Source organism: Amblyomma maculatum, chromosome 1, assembly GCF_055883805.1.
Source record: "Amblyomma maculatum isolate TAMU_Amacu chromosome 1, ASM5588380v1, whole genome shotgun sequence".
In the NCBI taxonomy this organism is placed as follows: domain Eukaryota; kingdom Metazoa; phylum Arthropoda; class Arachnida; order Ixodida; family Ixodidae; genus Amblyomma; species Amblyomma maculatum.
Genome location: NC_139344.1, coordinates 361,999,524 through 362,022,993, shown reverse-complemented (window position 1 = coordinate 362,022,993; position 23,470 = coordinate 361,999,524). Strand labels below are relative to the sequence as shown.

Sequence of the window (23,470 nt, the reverse complement as noted above, 5' to 3'; positions counted from 1 at the left end):
GATAGGCTATTGTGATACGCCTTGTGTGTTCCATAAAAATGCAAGGGTTTGCGCAAATAAACCTCAGTTGAAAGTTGGCGCCTGTCCTGTTGTTTTCGTGTTCCTTCTTTGACTTTGTCCATTTCGCGCCGTCCTCAGAATCAACATCAACTATGAATCAACTTGCCCAAACCAAAGTTTTTTTTGAACACAAATATTGGGCGGCTGCGTTCATGCCCGGGTGTCTGCTCTTTAATGTCTGAAAATGAACCATGCCAGCGACATATTCAATGGAAATCAGCAAACATTCTTCTCAACGCCCCATAAATCATGAAACAGTCTAAAGGCACAATTCTGGTGGAAACTCAAAACAAAATATATATGTTAGCCTCTCATTGACCTCGTAGACTTAAAAAAAAGAACTCGGGCGTCCCAACGTGTGTGGTGTCTTCAGCAGAAAACATTCACATATATATGCAAAGGATAAAAAATGACACGCATGTTACCTTGAGTTTTCAGTGTTCTGTAGCTCAACAGTCGTTTTAGATTCTTCAAGAATGTCACTTGAAGCGCCAGGATGCTTCTTTAGTTCATTCAAGTCCCGGAACAGAATCGCCCTGTTGTCGTTCATCAGCACCCAATTGTCAATTTTGAACGGCATCCGAGTGCTACTGGTCACCAGAATACGGGTCTGCACGTTCAACACCGCGCATGAATATATTTATTCTAGGCATGCAAAGAGTTGTGATGGCCTAAATCATTTATAATAATACTGTAGTCAAGCACACGGTCCAAATAGTCGGTTAAAAAAATTCTAGAGGACACTTTGGACCACTAAAGTGCAATAAGGTGACAGCCTCTATGGCGCGGTGATCCGAAGCCCTCGACTATACCCCAGCACCTCTTTCTCTCTTTTTTCACTACCACATTCCTCGCTTCCCTTAAGGTGCCGTTTAGGCGTCCGCGAAAAATTGTGAGATACTGCGCATTTTCCTTTCTGTAAACTAAATTAAACGACGCTGATTCCTGCTTTACTGCGTCTTCTTCTGTATTGCCGTTTGGTGCTGCGTTCAAAGAAGCGCCAAATGAAAGACGCAACACGGATGCCTGGATTGGACGCAGGCGGGATCAGCTTCGTATATGCGTGAATGACGTCATGACCCTATGTGACGTCACAATGACGTCAGTTCTGAGTATTAGGTATGGCCGGATGTGACGCCATCCTAACGCCACATCCGGTCATGATGCACGTCACTATCGATGACGTCACCAAGTGATGGCATCACAGTCGTCTCTATCATTATCATCATCACTGTCACTAACTACCCCTATAATTATCCATCACTATCTACCAGGGTAAAGTTCTTCAATTACAGCTTTAAAAATAAACAGCAGCGTTGGTGTCCATGGCAACCGCGTTGGCATGACGCTAGACAAGTAGAAATTGCCCTGCGTGGTTGTCAGGATGATTGACAGCTATAGTGTTACCGAACGAACGACGACAGTATGAGACATTACCTTGATATTCTAACGCGAGGGCGTTAAGAGTCCTGTTCGCCAGAAAATTCGACGTCACCATCGTCATCGCATTGACGTTGTGAGCGTAAAATCACTAGCATGGCGCTGGCAGGTGCTCACTGGAAGCTGACATGGCTACGCACTGATTGGACCTAGGATTGCATGATGTTACGTTCGACAAGAGCTGCCAACTCGGGTCTCTCCTTTCATACTTGAGGGTTACACCAGAATAAGCCTGCGAGTACCCATGTATTCGGAGTCAGACACGCTCCATTAGGGCACGCCCGCACGTTAACACAGCTTGGTAAAAGCGCGTCTTTATATGTAGGCTGGTAGCTTAGGCTATTGTGTCATGCCCTTAAAGGCGGGTCAGCCTCTATTCACGCGAAAATGTGAAGGGAACATTACCCAGAAAATAAGACGTGTGTGTTCTGAGAGAAAAGTCAGTGGAATGGCTGGCTGTAGATAAATAACAGCTGACAAAAAATAACACTGATTCTGCGAGCTTGTGTGACACAACGAAGCCACATGATATCAGAAAGTTGAGAGGTGCCTCCAAGTCGGGTTGCTCATTTGAGAGGGCGGAGCAGGAATAAGAATCTGCGTTCCAGTACTCTTGGGTGCTGCCATTAAGCGTAATTATTGCGGTAAAGAAAACAGTAATACCGATAATATAAACTAGGGGACACCTCAAATCTGACTACATTTTACGGACACCATTTGTGCCCTCTCTGCGAGTTCGCTTGCAATGACCTCTGCTACTCGGTTAATCTTTAATTATATTTGTGCATTTATCCAAGAGATCAACCTAGATAGATTCGAACCCCTTTTTAATCAAGCCATACAAACGGGCCTCCGTGGCCAAAGGTTGCATATGAGCCAACATCTAAGGGTCCTGGTGGTTTCTGTTCGAATCCCATCCTCCCATCTCAATGGAGGTCTGCAGCTCCTGCCTACTTGGCCATGACTTGGGATTCATGACATCATAGAGCCATAAGTTACGTCACTAGCCACTAAAACTTGCCGGTGGCATGCTTGGGAGTTTTCGTTCACAACGCCGACAATGCCACCAATATATTTCCTGGAGTGCGCGACCTTTAACGCTGTTCTGTGCAAATTAAAAAATAGCGTTCATGGTATCACGAGTGTGATCTTTTGTTTTATCCAGTAATCTAAGCGTGTTAAATTTTGCCAGAAAATATTTCGCATTAATGTAAACATTGAGGTTTTTCAAGGTGATTCCCCCTCATGTAAAAAAAATGGCGTTAAAAAATGCCCAAAGCACCTGTCTGCTCCACTATGCCATGAACGCGATGGTACTTTCAAAGCAGAGAAAAACCGCCATGGAATCTGCCGAAATAGAAGCAATATCCAGTGCTACCACACAATATGCTTACCGCCTGGCGCGTGGAACATATCTTAGCATGATGGTTATGTGAGCTGTCGTGTACGGTAAAATATGCAAACAATGCTGTCATCACAAATTGAATATAACAAGGAGGAGGAAACAATTTTATTTAACGGATTACTAGGCGTCAAGAATGTCCTGGGCCAGGGTCACCAAGGCCAACTGATCTTTCAGCTGGACAGAGGCTAAGTTTCCACAGTGTTGAGAACAATTTGGACATGCAGGGAAATATCTGATTTGATATAGAAAAGATCGGGCAGGTGTAAGGTGTGTATTTAGTTATATGCGTCTAAGAATGCGTATTTGTGTGGTAGTGAGGGATTTATCAGGAAGAAGAAGTGTACGAAGAGTTCGTCTAATGTTGTCAGAATTAATATTGATTTCGTTTATGCAGTGAAGAGTAGTGTCCCACGTGGATGGCTAAGGCCAGGGAATCCCAGGCCCCGATGTTGAAGTTCGCGGGTCAGGCGATGCACTACCTAATTGCCTGGGATTCCAGCGTGACCAAGAATCAACCTCAGTTTGACAGTGTTGGGACGTAGTTTGGTGAGAGCTCTATGTAGATCATCCTGCAGGTCTTCAGGAATGCGACCGGTATGAATGGCGCGTGTAGCCTGTATTGAATCAGTGTGTATGGTATATCCTGAAGGGTTAGGGTGTGCTTGTGCGAGGTGTTGAATATAGGAGGCTATTGATAGGGTCTCGAGAATCGCTGTAGGAGGAGGATTTATGTAAGGAACGAGGGTATTCGTCACTACATTGCTACAGCTTTTAGCTGAGTAAGCAGCCGCTCCAACGTTAGTTCGTGATGCATCTGTGTAGACGATCGTGGAATCAACGCGAGCGGAACTTCTGCCTGGGTTAGTATCGGGTGCAACGTTTTTTAAATTGGGGTTACTCTGAGGTTAATCATTTACCTTTGCAAGGAAGGGTTATGGTGCGAATCACAATTTTGCAAGAAAATCTATTTTACAGCGCAACCTCTGAGTCGTTTACGTTCACAAGGAGAGTACAATCAAGCCTAGAATAATTTTAGATAATACAGTATCATAAAATCCCCATGAATGGAGCGCGAAAGACACTGAAGACAGGAGCTAAGGGCGGATACCAGCGGTAATGACTTGCAGCTGAGCTTTTAGCCACGAAATACATAATATATATACTTTTATAACGGGTACATAAAAGAATAAAATAGAAGTAATCAAGCTCGTCCAAATATGTTAGTTGCGAAATTACCACAGCGTCCAGACCTTGTATCTCTCAGAAATAACGGTGCAGAAATTTCTTAGCGGTTGTCAAGGTTAGATGTATAGCGGAGCTTCTTTGAAACGCGGAATAAATTATTTCTCGGCCACAATCCTTTCTTTTTCATTGGTCATTATAACGGAAGCCTAAAACAGGATGAAGGTATGTTCAGACCTTTTCACCAAGAAGTCCCTGTGGTCCGATCACATGCTCTAGAATAGCCCGGGTGACACGGGCGTCTTGAGAACTTGTCGGATCATCGAGGAGGTATATGTCACTTCGTGAGTAGATGGCCCTGGCTAAGGCCACCCGTTGTCTCTGGCCCCCGCTCAACATTTCACCCTGCAAGAATTGAGGAGCACTCCGTTGCTCTCTGCCGGACGAGACAGTACATAAATGCAAGAAACATCAATCTGAAAATTTGTATTTCCATCTTCTCTTCATGTCCTCGAAGTCTGTGCCCTCAAACAAGATTTGAGGGCGACGGTGGTTAAGACAAACTACAAGGGCAGTCTATACTCTGGAACCCTACAATATGACTATATAAGCCACTGTGGGCTAAAGCGCTAAAAGAAATTCCCGGCCAGCAGTAGAATTCGCAACAGCCATATTAACCATCGCTACTTTTACACGCGAAACTTGAAATCACTTCGCTTGGCATAAAATGGCCCCCGAGAAGAGAAATCTATGTGAAACAAAGCATCTCAGTCTAGTTGACGAAAACTATCGCAAAGGTCTTATGAAGACAAAGGAAAATTATCGAAAGCGTGTACTCTCGGCTTTTAGCAGCCCATTAAGATAATTTTAGAGACAGTGTTTCTTCGCTCTTAGCAATGTTACGTGAGGGTATATATGAAAGTCGATAAACGCTCAGTTTTCTTACACCGGGAAAAAGTTGTTCTCACCCTAAAATATTGCCAAGTGGTGGAATTAATAGGGGCTCTTCGTTGTTTAATATGCTTATACCAATGTGAATAACTCTAGAGTCTATATCGGAGCTGCATATCTGGATCCTCACATCTGATACCTACGGCACAGTAACAAAAGTAGAGGACTAGAAATACGAAACGCAAGGAGAGTCATGCTTGGTGCATAATCAGGTATGTCGTTAGAAAAGTGGGCCAAAGCGACGTTTATTTTTGTAATGGGAGCGGGCACTCAAAGAACGTAAAACGAGGCAAAGCATGCACAAACCTCTGCATCCCGACATGAGTTATGTGGTATATGGCGGAGCGCAACGCAAGGAAATTGGTGACAAAAAGCACCCTAAAGCAACAATTGTTTTTTTCTAGCACGATTCACTAAACCCTAGCCAGCCTGCTTAATCAAATAATACGTAAAAAGGCTCAATGGGTTCCAATGACAACAATGTCTCTGTTTCATTTTTATTATTCTATAAATAAATGGACCTCTCAAATATGCATTCCGCATATATTTTGCCTTATGCTCTTCAGAGTCAGCCTTTAACGAATCAGTAACTTTAGTTTCACCCCATTAGCTTCAAAAAGCAGCTATAACATCACAAAGATTTGCCTTTTAAATGCAAAACAACTCTCTCAGATTGCAATCACGATCGTGATTGGCTCATGTTACCTTCTCTCCTGCTTCTGCGAGATCTCCAGCCGGAAACCGCTCAATATCACGGGCCATTTGACAAGCTTCCAGTACCTCCTTATAGTACGACTCGTCGTACTTGCGGCCGAAGGTTATGTTGTCTCTGATGGTCATGTTGAAAACATGAGGACGCTGGCACACGACTGCGATTCTTCCCTACAGGAGAAAACAAAGATCGGTAGACTAAAAAATGTATGGCTTGAGCAATGCATGCCAATAAAAAATATCCTCAAATGTAGCTCTTTTCACTGCCACGGATTATGACGTATATTTTCCCTCTGGATACACACAGGACAGACACGTCTATGTAGAAGCTACCGCAAAGGGTGATTTGGTATACTGGAAGGCAATCTCCTATGCACTGCACTAAACCGTAATAGCGCAAAACAGACAACCACAGATAGACAGGGTGACGACACACAACAGAATAGTGTACAATATGCATCAACTTTCCCAGAAAGATTTTTTATTCAAACAACGTACTACACCCTCCTGATATCAAGCCCAGATTGTTCGTGTTCAAATCAAATAAAATCTATATTGGGCAACCCTTGCAAGCTCTACCTTAAGTCTGCATATGGCATCCATGAAGAAATTGAGCTCTTGCGCACTTGTCAAAAATCTTCAATGGATGAAAATAAGTGTAGCGTTAAATCAGGTGCATGGATTTCAAACGCACAGTTCGTTGTTCTTTTTATGCGTTAATTATACACGTGAGGTATATGCTAAGCTTCCTAACTGAGACACATAATAAGCATGCTCGTATCATTCAGTAGACTTGCCTAATCGAAGGCTTGTAGAAGACGTATTTCCGTGTTCTAAATTTACTTTAGGACCCTGAACAGGTATTCTTATGGTGACAGTGGCACCTCTAGATTCTTTCTTGTGAGTGCTTATGTTCGTAATGGCAAAAGTCTTCCATTTTACAGAGGTGTGCGGGAAACTCGCGTTTTTTAATTAGTTAAGTTTAGCTCCGATATAGGGAACAGCGTGGTGTAACTCACTGCAATCCCAATCTCGATCAGAATTTAACTGCCTTCTCAAACGAGATCAGATTCGAAGCGCTTCATGCGTATCATGGAAAAATGTCGTGGCACTGTTGTCGCATCTGGTAAAAAGGCTGTAACTGTAAGGGTAGCGTAGCGCACGGTACATGATGTAAAGATATCGAACAGCCGAAAATAGCCTATAACTCGCTAGAAATCCTCGCTGCTGCTGAAGGAATTGGAATTCAAGATGTCATTAGGATTATATAACATCCACTTTGCGAATAATCGTAGAGCGGCATAAGGAATGCAGCCGGCAACCTTGTTTGAGCCGAGACCAAATGTATAAGAAACGGGGTTCTGAAGTGCCAGTAATGATGGCGTGCTTAATCTAAAAAAAACTTACTTTGAAGGTAAGCGAGCCTCCTAAGCATTTCGTGTCTCCTAAGATTGAAGACAAAAGGACTGATTTGCCGCTGCCCACCGGACCAACAATGCCCACGATGGAACTGCTGTGTAAGTGCAGATCAACACCTGTCAGGACCGGCCTGTCGATGTCGCGGTCCTTGGAAGACCAGGCAAAAGAGCAGTTCTTCATTGTCACCTCGCCAACTGCGAAAGGACGATTCGTGTCTATTCCGTGAATGGCAAATACATTGGTTCTGCTTCAGCGAACGAAATTTATGTGACACTCATACCATGAAAAGGAATCTAAAAGGTTGCAAGCAGCAGTCCAAAGGGAATGTATGCCGCAAGATGTGCAGTTTGAAAGGCGTGCGAAGCACTTCTCAATTTCGGCCACCCTGAGCACGCCAGCACTGAGCATGACAGTGCAACATAGTGCTTCGACCAAAGTGCGACAAGTTGGCACAACAGTCGAAATTTATCATTTACACATCAGAAAGTGAGTTCGCTCACTTAACTGTGAAGCCAAATTTTCACAATGACAGACATAAACTTAAACAATGCCACATTTTTATAAAAATGAATTATTCAAAATTATATGTTCTGACGTGCTTATGTCCTTATTGGCCGATTTGAGCTACATTTCTGACAACGTTTAACAAATAATATTGGGGAAAAAGCTTTGTCTTTGTTCTCACTCGCTCAGCTCTCGCCGTTTGGCAGCTTATTTCTCGCGTGACAAACATTCCTGGCACACATTTTATGCACGCAGCCTAACGCTTCAAAAAGATATCTACACCTCATGACATGGAACGTCATGTAATCGAAACCTACTTCGGATGCCATCACAGCAACCATATGCGGAACTCGTCCGGCTATGGTGCTTATAGAATAAATTTTGCCGTTCCTATTATCGAAATTTGATCCACTATTTTGTTTCCATCATCTCACCCTTGACATCCCTCTTTCGTGGCAGCAACGATCTCTCCTGCTGGTGTTCTCGATGTGACGAAGCATTCAGCACACTGCGCCAACTACTTACCTAACCGCCCATATTGCGGAAATATGACCCTGATGCTCCCACTGCGATCCACACTGATGCTAGCGGCACAGGTATTGGTGCTATTTTAGCGCAAGGTAAACCCGGGTGTGTTGACCATGTGTGTGGGTGTATTGACCGCCTACGTGAGCTGCACTTTGACTAAGCAGTATCTAAACTACTCAGTTACTGAGAAGGAGTGCCTAGCCGTAGTTTGGCCGATAAGGAAATTCCGCCCTTATGAGTACGGCCGACAATTTGAAGTTGTTACAGACCACCATTCCCTGTGTTGGCTCTCCTCCCTTAACACCTCACAGGCCGCCTCGCTTGCCGGGCCTTACGGCTTCAAGAATATGACATTCGTGTTGTGTATTGAGCTGGAAGGAAGCATAACGACGATGACGCATTGTCTCGCTCCCCTCTACTACCTGAAAGTGTTTGCAATTTTCCCATCAACAGCAATTCCTTGTCTTTGACTAACATGGCTATCGAGCAGCCCACCCTTCTCGCTTTCCTTTCGCACCCATCGACCATTTCGACGCCTGATGCAATTCGCCGCCAAGCTGCTCACTTCACAATTCGCGATGGCCTCTTGTACCACCGAAATTATCTTCCGGCCGTAAATGGCTGCATGTAATTCCTCGACAGTTACGATTAAAAATCTGCGCTTCAATTCACACTGACCCGCAAGCCGCCCACGCTGGAGCATTGAAGACGTATATTCGGATTCGCCCGCGTTACTACTGGTGCCGAATGTACACCTACGTTTTCTAATTCGTCCTCTTATGCGTCGATTGTCAACACCGCAAGCTCAGGCACCGCCATTCGACGATCGCGTAGGCATTGAGCTCTACAGCCCGCTTTCTTACAATGCGCTGGGTCATTCCGGAAAGCGCTGGGTCATTGAAGCGGTAGATCATATCACCCACTACTGCTTAGCCGCCGCTCTACCTGCTGCTGCGGCACGCGATGTTGCCGCCTTCAACTCAAACCACTTCATCCATCGTCACAGTGCGCCGCGAGAACTGCTGAGCGACCGTGGTCATGTATTTTTATCTGAAGTGGTTTCGTCCCTTCTGCAGCAAGCTAACATCCCTCATCGCACTACTACGGCCTGCCACACGCAGACTAATGGTCTCACCGAAAGATTTAACCGAACACTAGGCGACATGTTGTCAATGTACAGGTGAGGACATAATTAAACTGAGCACGCTTTTCTGTTCGAATTGAAGTCACGCCTTCTGCAACAGAGATAAGAAGACAGTATTTCTCCAAGTGAAAGGGCATTCGGGTCTACTACCGATTTGCACATACCGCGGCTGCCAGCTTTAATTACTCAACACGTGAAAAGTTTTAAAAAAGACATTATGTGCTCCGTTTCCTTTTGTCTGCACTGGTACTTGGCTGCCGAGAATTCCAATTGGGACACAATTCTACCCTTCGTCACGTATGCATACAATGCCACTATGCAGACCACTACGGGATTGTCGCCATTTTCTCTATCATATGGACGTAAGCCACCTTCACCACTCGACACCATACTTCTTTACCGGCACGATTCTTCTGCAGCCACCACCGTATCTGAAGTCTCTAGATACGCTGAGTAGTGGAGGGGAGGAATAATATAGCGATTTCAAAATCTATTCCATTCCCTCGGCGATGACGTCAGAATTGCTTATGAGGTGACAACTACGTGAACTTACTTCTGACGTCCTGTGACGCAGGCTTATTATGTACAGATTCAAATTTTAACCGGCCAATGGCAGAGTAGGCGAAGGAAAGGAATAGTTTTCGGGTGGAATAGAATCGTTATATTATTCCACCCCAGGAAGCTCGCCCATTCGTTCACATCTTCCGGCCAGGGCCGAGAGAAAAATCCTTTTAACGCCCCTCACGACGCCGACAGCTTTCTTCCGCAAGCCCGCGCTGACTAGGTGTGCCTTCTACATCACCTGGCCTCTCCTCCAAGCTGCTTCCGAAATACCAAGGCCCTTACCGCGTCCTTGAGTGCACCTCAACCGCCAACTACATTGTTGAGCTCGTAACGCCTTCGCCAGACCTTCTACGACGTAGGCCTTATAGTCCATGCCTCTAATACGATCCAGACGCATTGTTGTCCCCTTAAGTCGCCAGGATAGCTCCCTCTTCTCCTGGGTGCGATTGTAAAGATGACCTGGTGCCGGCACGAGACACGAGAATCAGCTGATCGAGCCAGGACCTGCAAGCGGCTATCTTGACCTAGCCCTAGTAAACAAACTCACCCTACAATAAAGCTCGTTATACAATGAACATTACACAACCTATCATTCGTCTCCACTCCTAAGTACTTAGTATGTGCTGCTTCGTACAAACACATACGAACAGGCTTCCACATCAAATTCACACTACCAACATTCTGAGCGTGCAAAAAAAATGCAGAACATATATTTTAAAAGTGTGAAAATTAAAGATAGATAATCATGTGAAATGTATTCGAAAGTATTCTTGACTCAAATCTGGAAATGATGTTCTTCTCAAGCTAAATCCCCATTACAAACGAAATCAACATTTTTTAAGCTTTTCATTCACAACGCCGTTGATAACGTTATCAACTAGCACATACTGTCTGCATTATATGTGACAGTTTTAATACATCCGCGCACGACGTCCTTACCCGGGACTGCTGACATCATACGATTTTCAGCTACATTTGGCATCCATTCTTCTTCCTCGAAGAATGACATCAATCTTCGACAGCTGCGGAACACCTTGGGCAGTGAACGGAGGCGAGCATAAGTTATGCTCATTTACAGTAAAGAAAATTATTAGCGTGATGCAAATAAGATCACATGTGGTTCGAGTTAAGTGTAACTAGGCAAAAACACAAATTAAAAGGAAATTTCTAAACAAACTTTCTTGATGTATCAGTTCTTATCTGGAGTTTTCCAAACTTCATAGATAGAAAAAGTAATGTTACAGATGTCAAGTGCACCGTAAAACAATTATCTTCAAGCTCGTCTCAGCTCTTTTCCCGTTCATTGCTTAGAAAAGTTGTGTTGTGTTACATTAAAAAAATTGTTCTACGATATTAGCGTTTTATGGTACATACCCTAGTAACGGTCCCTACAAACATCACGCGAAATACAGGATTCAATATTGTGAGAATATAGCTGATGTCATAAAGACCACGGTAGAATAAAAATGAGCAATTTTTCTGAAAACTTTCTAAGTTGCTCACTTTTAAATGTAATGTGAGAGCAAAAACATGTGACTAAACGTTTGTTTGATATTTACGCAATATTAAAAATGACACCGCTGAAGATTGACCCTCCGCTTTATTATTGTGAATTTTGTATAATTTTTTTTTCACGTAGAGGCTCATATATCCTGCACAAAATCAATGACACTTGTGCGTTAGGTTTTATTTATGAATCAGCCATCTTTTCAAAAAAAATAGTTGCCAAGGAACATTTCGTCTGTTTGGTCGTTTAAATAAAAGTCATACAGAGAAACAATCTCTACTTACTGGGCTCTTTAGCCTTGCGGCGTGAGCCACCGTATTTGTGAAGACATCCATTAACGTGAGTGTGTACACACACGAGAAAATTGTTGGAGGGCTGGATATGTCATGAGGATTCATGAAAGTCACAGCAACAAAAGCGAGAATAATCATCTGGAATGAAATGGTATATTGTCATAAAAACTCAAATCTGAAGAGAGCAGAATAGCATGCATCGGCCATGACCTGTCATTACACTATCAAAACTATTTCTCGTCTTTTTGCTTGAAGAACAGAATAAACTAGGTAGTTTGAAAACTGCATTTAGCGTACACGCATATATATTTACTTCATCATCACAAACTGCTTACCACCACACCAGCGTAATCAGGCTATATAGTTAGAGCTCACCTCAGAAAGCCTGCGACGGAGTAGTTTTAATTCCCCTAATGTTGGTATCATTTGTTCTTTAAATATTCCACAGATATATAGCGCTTATAAGGCAAAAATCTATTATACTTGTACAACAGTTTTATGCCCTCCAGTTTTGAAACAGCTACCGGTAAAGGTGAGACGTATAAAGAGACAGCGATACGCATCTCAAAAGTTTTCATAGAATGGGAGGATTCTGGCTTGCCTGCAGTCCTGCTCTACTTTTTGTGGTATTTGGTCGACGTTAATGTTGACGTTAATGTTGTACTTTGAAATGTACTAAGACCATCTTTGTTTTCTATTTGCAACAAACACACTCATTTCCTGTATCCTAAACATTTCCCTAAGCTTGTGTGCCGTAAAATGCTGCGTTTTTTTCTCGACAGCACACAAGAATACGTCCGCCACATCATTATAGGATTTTTCAGCTGGCCTTTCCAGCCTCAACTGAATATTTGGGACTATATTGTATTCTTAACGTAACGTCCTATAAGCTGCACTTGTTTGCTATATTTACGCCAGGTCTTAACAGAAAATATTTCCAATGGAAAAACGCCACAGCTGGAAGCACAGAGCAGTGTAAAACCCTTTAGATTCTTAGTAAATTCTCGTATTTCCGTTTTCTAGCACTCTCACCAAATAACACCAACATCGTTACTTTATTCTTATTAAGAGCGTCTCGCCGTGGCTGTACCTTATTCGGCCTTAAAGTCTTTATATGTGTTACAGCTGCGCATGACAAGTTATCTTCGCATTAGACACCCTGTCCATGCCTGATTTCAGCTCAGATATGATCCCAATTGAAAAAGGGCTAGATTCCAAAAGAAAGGAAAGTTTAGGATGGTGGAAAGTGTGAGGTGTCAAATTAACAAGCACGCGAAAATCCTTTGACGACAGCCGATATACGAGGAGGTATACAACAGGTGTACCTGCTGAATATAACCAGCCCTCATACATAGCATTCATTGACTACGAGAAAGCATTTCACTTGGTCCAAGCGTCAGGCGTTATGAAGGTATCGGGAGATCAGAGTGTAGGTGAGCCATATGTGAAAGTACTGCAAGATATCTATAGTGGCTACACCGCAACCATAGCTTTGAATAAAGAAGGTGATAACATTTCAATTACGAAAGCTGTTAGGCAAGGAGACACGATATCCCCGGTCCTATTTAAAGCTTGCTTAGAGGGCGTATTCAGAGATATGAACTGGGAGCAGTTAGGCTTTATGGTCGATCGAGAATACCTCATTAATCTGCGATACGCTGATGTTATTGCATTGTTAAGTATAAATCAGGGGACCAATTGCAATGAATGAATAATTATCTAGACAGGAGAAGCAGAAAGGTAGGCTTAAATATTAATAATTTAAGATTAAAAATTAAAAAGACGGACGTAATGTTAAACATACTGGGAAAGAAACAGGAGTTTAAAATAAATAGCGAAGCGCTGCAAGTGGTTATGGAACTGAAAATGGTAGGTGTATCGTGAAGAGTTAGGAAGGGTGCGCAGTGGGTTAGAGAAATTACTCGAATTATTGACATCCTAGTCGAAATCAAGAACAAGGAATGGACATGGGCCGGACATTTAGTGCGAAAAGAGGATAACCAATGGCGTCTAAGGGTAACCAATTGGGTTCCAAGGGAAGGAAAGCGTAGCAGGAGGCGGTAGAAATTATAAGTCTGTGCATGAGGTTAAGGAGTTCGAGGCTTCAATTGGAAGCAGTTAACGCGGGAGCCGGTTAATAAATGGGAGAGGCCTTTGTACTGCAGTGCGTATATTCCGGCTGGTGATGACAATGATGATAATGCTGGTAATGATGATGGTGATGATGATGACACAGTAGGTGAGCGCAGGAGGCCTTCGTTTTTATTCGACGTGACTATGTTTACGAAAATGCTAATGATATTTCGCTTCAGATGGGTCAGCACGAAGTTCTAATGCGTGTACAGGTTTAAACGATCAGGTAACAGATGAAAAACAGAACACCAAAGCAACTACTTCCTCGCATCAAGAACGCTAAAATATTTGTCAATGGAGCAACCAGGGTGGTTGCTCCATTATAAGCTTATAAGGTTTTATAAGCTCATTATTTGTCTTTTAGTTCCGGTATACCGAACATTTGGAAGGTATTCAAAGACAAGAGTTGATGTGAATTCACCATTGGCTTCCTCTATTTTTTGTGTAAGCATTTATGTCCCGGAGAACACAAAAGCGAGAAAAATATCTGCCTTTCCTATGTTTCTTACCACAGATGCAGATGAGCTGATGAGTGTCTCGAGAAGTCCATCTAAAATATTGACGTGGTACGCCTGGTTGATTTCTTTCAAGCGAAGTTGATTGATGCGGTCCTGAAATACATCTTCCAAGGCAGACATTTTGACGAGTCGGACTACATGCAGAAAGTCTGTAAATTTTTTCAATCGCTCATCTCTGTACTTGTAAAAAACATTCTGAAAATAAAATTGCAGGAATGCTTTTAAAACTTGAAGGTCGCTAAAGCTTTCCATTAAAGATGATCCGAAATAGCGCCTTTTTCTACTTTTCTTTCCTTCCCTTTTGTTGCACTCATATACTTGGTACTACATAATACACACACACATTCTCCGGAGTCTCTTCTATCATTTTCGGATGCATCCTCTAGGCCCTCGTCCAACATGCTTGGGCCAGGGAGCCCTTATAGCTTGTTGACCATAGGCTAATCGATCATAAAAGAATATGTTGAAGCACCTTTTGATACAATGTTTTTTAATTGGACTGCATAGATTAGGTAAACTAGAATGATGGATCGGCACTGTGAATCAGTTGTTCGGACAAATTCTCATTTCTGCCAAATGTTTCTTCCATAGAGAGACGTGCACGGACAGATTGGCTTTCAACTATAGTGGCACTCTCTCTCTCTCTCTTTCTTTGTGAAGTGGTCTGCCTTACCTACCATCTAGTGCTCTGTTGCTTTGTATCTTTAGGTTTCTTTCATGGCCTTTTATGAAACATCTCTATATCGTTCGTGGCTTATAGGACATGTTAAGTGTAATAAATATAACGTAAAAAAAAAGAGCTCTTATGGCCTCTGTGTAGCGTCCTTGTTAGCCACTCGAAGCGCATGGGCTCTATCCCACTTCATTTTTTTTTCGCATTGTGCTCGAACCACTTCATTTTATTGAATGCGCTAAGATTGGTAAGACTATCTTGCAAATGTGCCTTTTTGTTCCTCCTGCTTGCATTTTTATATTGGAGACGCCATCTGAGCCGAAGCCCAGGGTCAGTCGAGGCCCGCAAGCTACACGTGCTGACGTCTTAAAAGAAGAAGTCGACCATGCAGAAGCCACTATCAGGGCCATATACTGGTCAACCGAACACACACAAAAGGTTGAGAATTAACCGCGAATGAATGAATGAATGAAAAACTTTATTTACACAAAGGGAATTCTCCCGGCGTTGGTGGGGCCCTCAGTCCAGGGCCCCAGTGGCCTTTGCCGTCCTGCGCGCTCTGTCAATCAGCTTGAGCTGGTCGTCAGGCGTCGAGCAGGACAGCGCAGCCTCCCACTGCTCCGGTGTTGGTGTGGTGTTTATTGGTGCTACCTGCGTTTTTTGACAGGCCCATGTAACATGGTAGAGTGTAGGGGGTTCTCCGCATAGTGGGCATTTATTTTCATAAGTAGTGGGGTGGATTTTACTGAGTAGACTCAGATTGGGGTATGTGTTAGTCTGTAGCTGTCTCCAGGCAACCGACTGCTCTCTATTGAGGTCTTCGTGGGGAGGTGGATAGATCCTCCTTAAGGCTCTTTGATGTTCAAGGATGGCTCTATAGCGTCTAGTGACTGCGCCCGGTTCCCCGTCGTTGTGCGCCCCCCGGTTGGCGTATGCTCGGGCATTGGCGTCGGCACGTTGGTTACCTTTGACAGTCCCATGGCCTGGTGTCCACGTTATGTAACATCTCGAAAAGCTGATTTTTCTTGCCTTGAGTATGCGGATGGCCACAGTGGATATGCGTCCGCTGCTATACCTTCTGCATGCTTCTTGCGAGTCCGTAATTATTTTTGTGGTAGCCTCCTCACCCTGGTGGGTGATAGCGAGAGCGATTGCCGCTTCCTCAGCCTCGAGAATGTTGTTGCTCTTGATCGAGGCGCAGTTGACTTCTTTAAGCTGGTGATCAACCACACTGGCTACCGCTCCGCGTTGTTCTTTGTATGTGGTCGCGTCGACGTACAATATGTTTTTTTTTTCCCTGCGAGGCTTCTTTCGTGTGCCTCGGATCTTGCCTCTCTTCTGGCCTTGTGTATTTTCGGATGCATGTTTTTCGGAATCGGGTTGACCTTAATGATCTCTCTTATTTCTTTCGGTATGCTGCCTTAACCGCGAAATGTTATACACTTAATCAACTACTTTTTAGGTAGCAGTACACGTCATGGAAAGAGAGACACAGTTCGGCCGCTCGTTTTGATCACGCGCACGACACTTTTTATTTTACCCGCCAGTAAATAAGAGATGTGCTTCAGCGCATAGATGCCGGAATCTTGTCGATGAGGACGCCTCTCTCTCTTTCAGTACTTGCCTTCTTCGGCCCAAGCAACCACTATTTCCCGGCAGCATAAAGCCAAACGTGGCCCAATATCGAGACAATTATCTACCAGATGCAGACTTTGCGGCAGAGCAGGAGGCTTCCTACACATCCTTCAGATATGCCCCACCTCTTCTCATCCCCCATCAGCGAACGTCGCAGAGTCTTACAGCGAGACCCTTCCGACCAGCACTTCAAGTCAAGACCTGTTCTGAATGATCTCAAGTGCCATGAGGAGGATTATGCTCCAATGAATGTCTTTTGCGTTTTGAGGGTGTCTCTTCACAGCGAGGGAACAGCAAAGGGCCATCCATGGGCTTCGCTCCTGCCGTTTGTGTGTTTGCCAATAAAAATTCGAGGGGGCACTCTGGATCACTAAAGTTCAGTGCGGCGAAAGCTTTTATAGCGCGGTGGTTGTTGAGGCTTAGGCACAATTTTTACTGAACTGTAGCTGATTGTTTACGACTCTTTAGCGCCTGTTAAAAGATTTCAAAGTCTGGCATTTTTTATTTATAATGTTCATTCATGTATGTGACACTTTCTGCAGAAGTGGGGACGCACGCACGCACACGTATAAGCCTATAAAGGCTTCTACCTTAGCATTCCTTGGTGCGCGTTCCTTGCAGTGCTTATTCAAGTGTGAGATTGTTCTCATAGCCACGTGACATTCTGACACAAGCTGGAAGCGCCTGAAACGGTTGTGACGCGCACAAAATTTCTAGGTTTTCATTTTTTTAATCGCTACAAGACTTTCTCCTCCGTCACGTTACTGCTAGGATGCGCCATGACGTCAGGGGCGGCAGTCTCTATGGCAACAGCGTTGGCCTGACGCTGGACAAGGAGAACTAGGATATATTTTTTTTACGTGCCCGGCATGGTTTCGTCATAAACACACTCGGCTGGTGATTGGAGCAGTAGGGTTCGAATTCCGATGTAGGATGATTTCTTTTCTTAAATGTCAAACAGAATTCATCAGTTTCATTGACAGCTAAAGTGTGACAGAAAGAGGCGGACACGCTGATTAGTCATGAGCCTATAAAGACTTTCTCCTTAAATGTTTCTACCACCGCCACCACCGACCTGTTACCACTTCAGCTTAAGTCATTTATTAGAAGGGCCAATGTACCTGACAAAAACATGGAGAAGCGTTTCTGAGTCTAAACTCTGTCCTTGTTTTCGCGTTATTCAGCTAATTATGCACAATCAGTTTCTGTTAGGAACAAGCATGGCTCAAAAAGCATTCTACCGAGCTATAGAGTGACCTCTACACTTGGCACAGGCCCCACATTTTCTCAGTGCAGCTTATGAGGCTGTATGGGTTTCGTGCTACCCTTCTGAAAACACGAGATGTTCCGCACTGACGTGCCCTAGCCCGGCACATGCATGTTTCGAATGTATTACGCGCAGCGACTCCTTTTTGCTTAACTCATTTCGTTGGTTTCAAGAGTTTTAACGTTTGCTCTTGAGCGCAAGAAAAGAGGAAACTTGATGTAGCAGTTACTTGGAGCTAGTCATCTACCGTCCACATCACCAATGTGTGAGACTCTAAAGAGCACAAATATTGGAGAGTGTTGAAAATGTACTGGCCCTATGCCGGTCGGGCATTGCCGAACGGTCCCGATATTGAGCTGGTGGTTCGTGTTACCTAGTTTACACTTGGAGCCTAGAGGCCACTGCATCTAAAGTGCTTTTCATTCAGTATAATTTTTTCATCCTGGGACAACACCTGTGGTTTGCTATGGGCTAGGTGTGACGAATTTAATGACATTATCACCCCGCGCCTTGGTACCCTAGCTGCGATCCCCGCTGGCGGAGTGCTTCGTCAGGCAATTGGCAGTGCAATCGCCACTAGGTTTCAATTGTATTAAAACAACAGGTGCTGTGACAAAACCTATGTAACGAAACAATCGGCGATGGCAATTGTTCTCACATCTTTTTCTCATTGGTCTTGCCTGTTGGTGCTGAAACAGGATTCTAGCGTTGTTTATGGTTAGTATCCAAGAAACTACCGAGGAACTTACTATAATACCCTTCATCTTGCAGGTGGCAAGAATACTCACGCAGTATTTGTCGAGAAGAGGCTCCATAGAAAATAAGGCTGCTCCGACAGCGACAAGCCACGCAAGACAGGCGCAAGCAGGCAAGTATCCAATTTTTAGGGTCAGCACAGCCAACGCTATGGGTACGCACGCCAAGCCCATGATGATATTGGGTAGGTAGTGCATGGACATGGCCACTAACCATGAGTCCGCAGAGAGGAGCGAAGAGACGTGGGCTGCAGAGTTGGTCGTTATGGCAGCTGCCGATAGATGAGTGACCTGCACGCCAAAGCAATGCATTGTGATTCGGGTTGGCATAATCACGCCAACCAGAAAATGAGAAGCTGCTAACGGAGAAATGTCAATTGAAAACAAATGAAAGCAATCGAAAACGTGCTGCAGGGATATCGAAGATTAGGCCTCAATTTTAAAATTTAGGTCCTAAAAGGGTAGCTCGTGATTGCTGAAAAATATGTAGCTCGCCGAGAAATTGATTTATTTGCTTACTAGTATTTGTGATTCGGCAGCTAGCTAGCATGTCAAGCTAAGGTGGCGGATGCTCTGTGTGACTCCACTGTTGTAACGTCAGTTTGTTCCTTTGTAAATATATCTTTCACCTTCAAACCTCATCAGGATTTGCCCGCCTTGTCATCATCCCTCCTTCGCTGAGCCTTGAGACCTTTTGGATGGTCACTGCGGCCATCATATTACTAATAAAATTACCGATATCAGGAGTACAGATCTATACGCTCGCCAAACGTTTTGGGCCGGATATCGTCGGCCGGGAAATGGCTAGTTAGGCTGAACCGTGGTTCCGCTTTATTCTATAATTTAGACAGCATGAGGTTAGATAAGTTAACTCATTTTTCTTATCAAATTAGGTTCTTTTTATCATAATAAGCTTAGTGCAGTAGCTATGTATGTGACTATGGCACAGTACGTTTGTCATGAACGGAAGGCCATGTTTCTGAGTAGCATTTCCTAAGTTATTTTGCTTGGTTTCTGCGCCCAACACCATTAGGCAATAAGTTATGACAGCAATTTAAACATATTTTAAATAATGTATTTTGTTACACTCGGCACCATTGCGCCTCTAGTTATATACTAATTTATTTATTCCGCGATTTTGGTATGTTTGCCAATAAAGTACCTCGTTTAATTCTGAACTAGGTCCGCCATAATTGGAATTTCCTCACGCTACGCTCCACCGCGCTGTAAAAGGCAGCCACCATTTGAATGGCAGACAATATGAATGGAATGAAACCTAAATTTAAAAACTGTAGCAATTTGGTACTGATCCTTAAATGAAGATTTTCTGTCATTGCATCACACAGTATGTGGGAACCAATGAATCACTTGAGAGTGCACATGCAGTTATGCGAGAGAAATTGTGATGTAGTCTTAATCCTGATGTTTATAAAGAGGCCTTCTTTCAAAACTAAAGCGTTGCTCTACGAAACTTATAACATGAAATTTTCACTCCTGGCTGGGTAACGTTTAAGCAACACGACATTAACGACACGACATTATGTCTATATAAGTTTTGGTGGCACCTCCATAGATTTTACTTCAATATATGTTCCGAGAAAACACGCAGCATGAAAGTGTCATAAACGCAAGTATATAGTCTTGAATAACACCAGGTTGACGCCAGAATAATATTGTTGGTTTGAGCATTCTGCAATGCGTTCGATGCACGTCGATGCTGGCATTAAACGCTCAAGGTCTCCCTGTTTTCTTCCTCTTTTGATTACCTTCTGTCGCAGGTGTGCGTTTAGGCAGAGCTTTCTCGCCTTTCTGACTTTGCCCACTGACCCCATTTCGTGGAAGTGCCTCTCTAATATCGCCTAGGAACTGAATGCAGTGTTGAGTAGCGTCAATAGAAACAAAGGCCTTTCATTGCCATTGCTTTTGTAGCGGCGTCGCCTATCCAATGAACTAGGAAGCTGTACTCGACGAGCAACGTCAGTTTTACTGTCTATTTTTCACAGTGGACACCGCTCTACGAAGAGGTAGGTACCAAACAAAGTCACCATACTAGGCAATATAAGCCGCAACAGCATCAACGTAAAGCCATTTCAATGCGGGATTAAACTCTACAAGGGTGGAGGGGGGGGGGGGGGAATCTCACGTCAAGTTTGCGAAGTCTAGCTGTAAAAAACAATTCCTTGGAGGCACATAGATCTTTCTGAAGTGCGGCAAGGAGAACGCCACTCCTGCGACTCTGCCCTCATTTGCCACTTTTTCATTCATTTGCTTCTTTTCTTCAATTGTTTTTTATTTTCTTTGCTCCTTTTCTCTTATTTGTTTTTTTCTTCTTTTTACTCGTCATACTTTTTCTTTTTTTTTGTTGCTTTGATATCTTTACCGTCTTTAGGTTTTGTCAGTTTTACTATTTTTTTCTTCTTTTACTCTTGACTCTTTTCAATGTTGTAACGCAATGACTAGGCGTCAGATTAAAGCTCTGCAATGTATTTGGACACTTGTTGCACAATTTTGACGTATTTCTCATAATTTCGACGTCCATGGCTGTTTTGACGTCTGCCCACTATGTCGACGCCCATGGCTATTTTGACGTCTAACTAACCTTTTGGCTCTAATTAACTAATTGCACCACATAAATGGAATTTTATATAGATACATTTTTCACCCTCTACCTCATTCAATCATTCTTTTACTGATAAATATAGTCATTATTTGACTGGAACGCTGCGACATAATCTGTACACAGATACTTTTTGTGCACACTGATGAGCCTATACAGGCTTTCGCCTTAAACTTGATAGAAAAAAGGTCACCTAGGTGGAGAACCTTGTGATGCATTTTAATCATGAAGGACCAGTTTCAGGCATCACATGGGGCCGCCTCTGACAGGTCTAAACGAAGAAAAATAAACACAACAGATTCAAGAAAGCTATGCCTAACATTGCCGGTGATGCAAGCCAATGCTCCATACGAGATTTCTTTCGCATCCATGTCCTGTATGCAGAAACAACATATGGCCAGTTTTAATTAATAGCACTGCGTTGAGCAGTGACTCGGCAGTAGCACTGGCTGCTGTACTACTGAGCAGGCATGCAGGTTCAGTCAGTCATTGTTTACCTTTTTGAAAACAGCAGACTGAAGCAAATTTCGCGACCTCGCTTGGTTCTGCAACATGTAGTAGGAATGCATGCTGGACACCAGTATCTCGGCGATGCAAGAAGCTGATAGAAGAAGCACCGATTGGAAGAATTCCAAGCGGCTGGAAGCTTCCGTGACACTGCGAATTAAAAATATGCCTATCAATTTCTAAGTGATTACTTTATGACGCCATACACAGCTGAATGTTTTGTTGTGGAATCACTTCTGTGTGGGCTTTCAGTGTCTAAAGGTGCTTTTATGACCGAAGAAAATGAAATAAAGTTACAATGTTTCGACTCATTCGTATGATTTCTAAATTTCATAACTGATATTTTCGCGCTATCTTTTATTTAAGCTACAATAAAAGCTCGAAGCTGTCGCGAGGAAATCAGGCCAACACAATATTTCTATGGACGAAGAAGAAGAAGCGAGCAGTGTCATCAGCAAGAGCGCTAGGTCAGCCAACAGCAAGCATTCCACCATTCGTTCCACATTCGTTCCACACTCGAGACTCAATGGGCCACCGTAGGCGTGAAAACTTTGCGGAGTTGAAGGCGAAAGGCAGCACTCCTACGCACCAGTGTGGATACGTGCACGCACATGAGCACTGTCGACAGCAACATCTAGTATGTTCAGTCCAAGTTGTAGAGGGTTTTTGGGTCGGGGCGTCGATACAGCGTCACCTCTGGGGGCTGCATCAAATAGTTTCACGAAGGAATCGGTTCTACGGGGCAGCAGTCTTAAGGGTATACGACGGCGGTGACTTAGCGAAACGGGCTTGCAGCGATGGGGAGCACGAAAAGCGTCGAGGTCGATGGTAGGAGGTTTCGAACAGGTCGGACTGAGATCGGGGAGGGAAGCGGTGAGAAGAGGAAGCAGAGGTGAGAGGCAAATTACAAGAGCTGCCGCGATGTTCCGAAATATCGCCAACGCGACATTTGAAGCAGATCGGTCTGTCACCTGCAGGGCGCCATTCGTTCTAATTGCAGTAACGTTGAGGGTAGTACAATAGGACGGCCAGAAAACAGGGCAACGAGTTTGGCGAATCGCTTGGCTGTTGACGGCGCGCGCACACAGTGGAATGCAGGTCCAAGGTGGCAAGCTCCTTTCTCACTACGGCATGAATGAGCGACATTACAATGAGTGTGGTGTGTTAGTGGTGGCTGGTGCATGGTGTCACGGGTAACAGCACATCCAATTCTCGAAGGACAATTCTTGTCACCATGTTCGTGGCGTTGCGAGCAATCGTGGGCTCTCGCTGTGATGGTCGCTGTTCGTCACAGGAAGAAGTTTCTGTTGTGTCAGGAAGCCGCCCTAACTGCTGCCAAATGCGACATCTTAACACCTGCTCAAAACGGCGGCATTCTTCAATGAGGGTGTCGATAGCGAAGAAACTCTTGCAAACAAGCAAGTGAAGAGCATCATTGGCAATTCCTTTGTAGACGCCACCCACGTTGTCGGTCTCATTCATGAGACCGTCGACCTTGTGGAGAAATTCCAGGATGTCTTGTATGTACGCCACATAACTCTCCATCGATGATTTTACCTGACATATAAAGCTGTCTTTTTTTTTGCTGCGAGCAGCTGATCATTAGGCCGTCTAAACAGTGCTCGCAGCCTATGTTTGCAGTTGTCCCAACTAGTCA

At 44.0% G+C, this 23,470-nt stretch overlaps 1 protein-coding gene across 1 annotated transcript in view; it reads right to left on the bottom strand.

The window, feature by feature from the left end:
- The window catches only part of LOC146207948 (multidrug resistance protein mrp-7-like), a 36,573-nt gene extending 17,710 nt beyond the window's left edge, over positions 1-18,863 (bottom strand). Inside the window, exons 1-8 of the mRNA XM_084577852.1 lie at positions 18,723-18,863; positions 14,351-14,554; positions 11,700-11,846; positions 10,848-10,941; positions 7,157-7,362; positions 5,744-5,920; positions 4,325-4,492; positions 486-670 (exon numbers count right to left, since the gene is read on the bottom strand). Coding sequence (XP_084433978.1) covers positions 486-670; positions 4,325-4,492; positions 5,744-5,920; positions 7,157-7,362; positions 10,848-10,941; positions 11,700-11,846; positions 14,351-14,554; positions 18,723-18,863 — 1,322 coding nt within the window. The remainder of the gene's footprint in view (positions 1-485; positions 671-4,324; positions 4,493-5,743; positions 5,921-7,156; positions 7,363-10,847; positions 10,942-11,699; positions 11,847-14,350; positions 14,555-18,722) is intronic.
- Positions 18,864-23,470: the final 4,607 nt, after the last annotated feature.